Below are 3,953 nucleotides of genomic sequence, written 5' to 3'. Positions count from 1 at the left end.
AACCGAGAGCTTTTCACTACTAAAATAGAATATTTTGACTAAGATTTGAGCCACGACTCTTTGGAATGACACTCTGTTAGGCACTGGACCTCTACGGTACGTTTCGAACGGTTATCACAGCAAAGTCCCCTCAATAGCGTGAATCGTTAAGTTGGTTCAAATGGCTCTGAGCACTATGGGACATAACTTCTGAGGTCATCAGTCCCCTAGAACTTAGAGACACTTAAACCTAGCTAACCTAAGGACACCACACACATCCATGTCCGATGCAGGATTCGAACCTGCGACCGTAGCGGTCGCGCGGTTCCAGACTGTAGCGCCAAGAACCGCTTGGCCACCCCGGCCGGCTGAATCGTTAAGTAACTACGAAATGTGAAAGCGAAGGACATGCAGTAACATTTGAAAGATGTGCGAGAAATATCGTTGAAAAATTACAGTAATTAAATGGATGATGTTCCAGCTCGATAGTATTTCGAGACTGTAATACCCTACCAAATAAAGGCATGTGCTACAGCGTAACAAGTTTCGGTGTCGTTAGTCGCGCTGAGACGGCACGCCATTGCTGCAGACGGCTGCTTACGGCAGAGGGATGCGCTGGGGACGCAGGGTGGGAGTGGAGAGATTCCACCTTGTCAGTTTGTTCAACCGGCCGCCGGATTTACGACCGCCGCCTGCCGACAGCGCTGGAAAAACGACGACGTGTGGCCGGTCCGCCCGGTCACGGGCCAATGGCGTGGCGCAGTTTTGCACCTCCTGACAGGCCCGACTCCCCCTCCAGTCCCCCAGCGCCACGCCCCTCGCCTCTTCCGATTGGCCGGCGCGCGCCAACGAGCGCCGGCGTGGGCGTCGGTGCCGGCCGGGAGGGGAGGAGTACCCGGGCCGGTGGTGGGCCGAGAGTCAGTCGCACGCGCACCGCATGCGAGCGATGTTGCTGGAGCACTGCGAGCGGTCCGCGTAGAGAGGAGATGCCGCGCCCCAGCCGGGAGTCGTACGGCGACCAGAAGCCGCCCTACTCGTACATCTCGCTGACGGCGATGGCCATCTGGAGCTCGCCCGAGAAGATGCTGCCGCTGGCGGACATCTACCGCTTCATCACCGACAACTTCCCGTACTACCGGCGCAACACGCAGCGCTGGCAGAACTCGCTGCGGCACAACCTCTCCTTCAACGACTGCTTCGTCAAAGTGCCGCGGCGGCCCGACAGGCCGGGCAAGGGCGCCTACTGGACGCTGCACCCGGACGCGCTGGGCATGTTCGAGAACGGCTCGCTGCTGAGGCGCCGCAAGCGGTTCAAGCTGCTCAAGACGGACAAGGACCGCCTGGAGAACGAGCTGGCCGCGCTCGCCAACATCAACAGGTTCATGTTCGCTCCGCCCCCGCCGCCGCCGCCCCCGGCGCTGCCGCCGCCTCCGCCGCCCCCGACAGTGCCGGAGATCACCTCCGTGGTGCCGAGCCAACCGGCGCCACGGCCGAAACGCGACTTCACCATCGAGAGCCTCATCTCGCCGGACAAGCCCTCGGAGGTGGCTCCGTCGACGGCGGCGGTGGTCGTGCCGCCCCCGGCCGGCGCCCCGGTGACCGCCCCCGCGCCGCGGCTGCAGCCGCTTGTGTACACGCCGGCGCCGTGCTACCTTCACCACCACCATCACCACCACTCGGCGCCGCCCGCGCCGGCCCCGACGTCGGCGAGCGCCGCCGCCGCAGCCGCCGCCGCAGCGGCCGCCGCCTACCTGCACCATCCGTGGCTCATGGCCGGGCCGCCGGCCGCCGCCGCTCCCGGCTTCTACCCCGAGGTGCCCGGCGTTTCCCACGCCGGACCCATCTTCAGGTTCAGCCCGACGCTGCGGTCGGTCTGACCCGCGGCGCACGCCGTGGCCGCCGCCCCGGACTGCGTGCTGCCGCGGCGGCTCGACGCCCACGCGATGCCGGTGCTGCCGCCCTCCGTTCCGCCGTCGACGTCGTCGTCGTCTTCGTCGTGATGGGAAGCGGTGCACTAGCGCGGGCAACCCGGTGTAAGTTTCTCAAAACAAATCTCTGTCTCCAGTATTTCTGCCTTCTCTAAATTATACCGCTACATTGCTCATTCCTGCATTAACTCTCTGTTGTCACGGACAAAATTAGCTGTGCTGTACGCGTGATGTCTTACGTGAACGTATGTGCACAAAGCTAGTTGAATATTTGTGGTCGAACTAAATGCAATGGGACTAACTGTGAGGAGAAACACGAACAAATATATCGTGCTTTTTGGAGTATACGGTATACTCGGATTTATCACAAACTGCCTGCTTCCAGTCTTGCAAAGATGACTCGTTTAGTGTTGTATTATTAGTTCCGGGCACATTTCAGTCATCAGGAACAATAGCATATTAAAATCATATTTTTGACGCAATGAAAGGATTTACACTAGTAAACATCGAAATGTTGGGAACACATTGTTACTTCATTGCTGTATGACTTGTGCTGTGGTGAAATGTTAATTTACCGATAACAAAACGCTTCAGACTACTAAACGTCGAAATCATCAGTAAAAGTAAAAGAAAAAAAATCTTTCTATCGGATAAGCAATGCACATACATCTAATATTTCGTTTGCAATACTAGATTCTGAAATATTTGTGTCAGTTGAGGGAAACAGTGTTATCTGGTCATCACCGTGTCCGCTTGTACTTCGGCGATTGTTACTAAGAATACATTAAAAATTGAAGATTAAACATAGCTCTAGAGGAATGCCAGTAGTTAACGGCACTACCGAGAATACAGCTTTTTGGAAACTGGGATTCACCTCAAAATTTCTATAGTCAATCGCCTTGAGTGTCTAATTAAATATTACGTGATTGATGAGGGCAAGTATGAAACATTAAGTACAGCGCTGAACCAGTTGTCACCAAGTGAACGGCAGCAGGCGATTTGTTACAAATCTGAAAACTACGGTGCAGTTATAAACAGCGACGCGGTAACATGGTACTCTTTTACAGAATTTCCTTCTGTAAATTGAAACCACAACATTCCGTTAATTTTATGTTGTCGGCAACCCACGAACCGCCTGTAAACACGATGCGCAGCCGGCGGTCTCTCGCTGATTTTGTCCGAGGCACCAGAGGGCGGGGGGAATGGAGCGCAGACCGCCCCTGTCAAATCCCACCGACCCACCGGGTTGCCCGAGCTACAAGTAAGTGTCTGACAGTTGTCATGGAAACTGCTAGCGGATGTCTGGTGAACTGTGTCCTGGTGTGCTCGACTCGTTCTGCCGTAGAAACTGTATTATCTCAAGTAGCGTTACCCGGTATTAAGTGTAGCTGTGAGTTTGTCCCAAATTTAGGCCTAGCCCTCCATGTGACACAACTTTATGTCCCCCCATCCTTGCTAGGCGTTGCTCTAAGTACTGAACTGTATCCTTACTCTCACTGCTGAGACAATGTACTTTCAATATGAAGTGTAAACTCATGGACGCGTTTCTTCTAATTCCAAGCCAGAGACATGTTGTTTACGTCGCGGTTTTCAGCAGTTAATTTCGGAAAGGATCAATTTCTTTCCTAGTACAAAAATTGATTCATGTAAACAGAAATACAGCAGAGAGACTGTTTCTCCTATAGACGAGAAAAAAGAATTAAAAAAGAACGTTAAATATTTGTAGCTATTAAGCATGTTGACTGTGATCTATGTCTTATTTATGTTTAGTATTAATATAATAAACGGAATTATTATACTGAAATGACTCAAGTGTTAGCGTTCCTTTTTTTAATGAAGTTGTTATTGTGCCCATTCCTCACATATGCAAAGAATTTTGTTATTAAGAAAGTATGCATCCTGTCAATGATAAAAGTACAATTACAACACAGTAAATGGCAACGAAAATTATTACTTTAATCATCCCTAAAGAAAGTCTCATCATAGAAATTTTGGAGAACATCACCAGTTATCTAGAAGTAGGTCTTAAGAACATTCTTACCTGTT

The 3,953-nt window shown here is 52.1% G+C and overlaps 1 protein-coding gene across 1 annotated transcript; it reads left to right on the top strand.

Annotated features, from left to right (window-relative positions):
- The first annotated feature begins 915 nt into the window (after nucleotides 1–915).
- On the top strand, nucleotides 916–3,711 carry LOC126088367 (fork head domain-containing protein FD4-like). The gene has a single exon (XM_049906504.1). The coding sequence runs from the start codon at nucleotides 966–968 to the stop codon at nucleotides 1,854–1,856; it is 891 nt and encodes a 296-aa protein (XP_049762461.1). The 5' UTR covers nucleotides 916–965; the 3' UTR covers nucleotides 1,857–3,711.
- Nucleotides 3,712–3,953: the final 242 nt, after the last annotated feature.

This window comes from Schistocerca cancellata, chromosome 6, assembly GCF_023864275.1.
Source record: "Schistocerca cancellata isolate TAMUIC-IGC-003103 chromosome 6, iqSchCanc2.1, whole genome shotgun sequence".
NCBI classification, from domain to species: domain Eukaryota; kingdom Metazoa; phylum Arthropoda; class Insecta; order Orthoptera; family Acrididae; genus Schistocerca; species Schistocerca cancellata.
The sequence above is the reverse complement of the archived record's forward strand: the minus strand, read 5'-3'. Positions and strand labels throughout refer to the sequence as shown.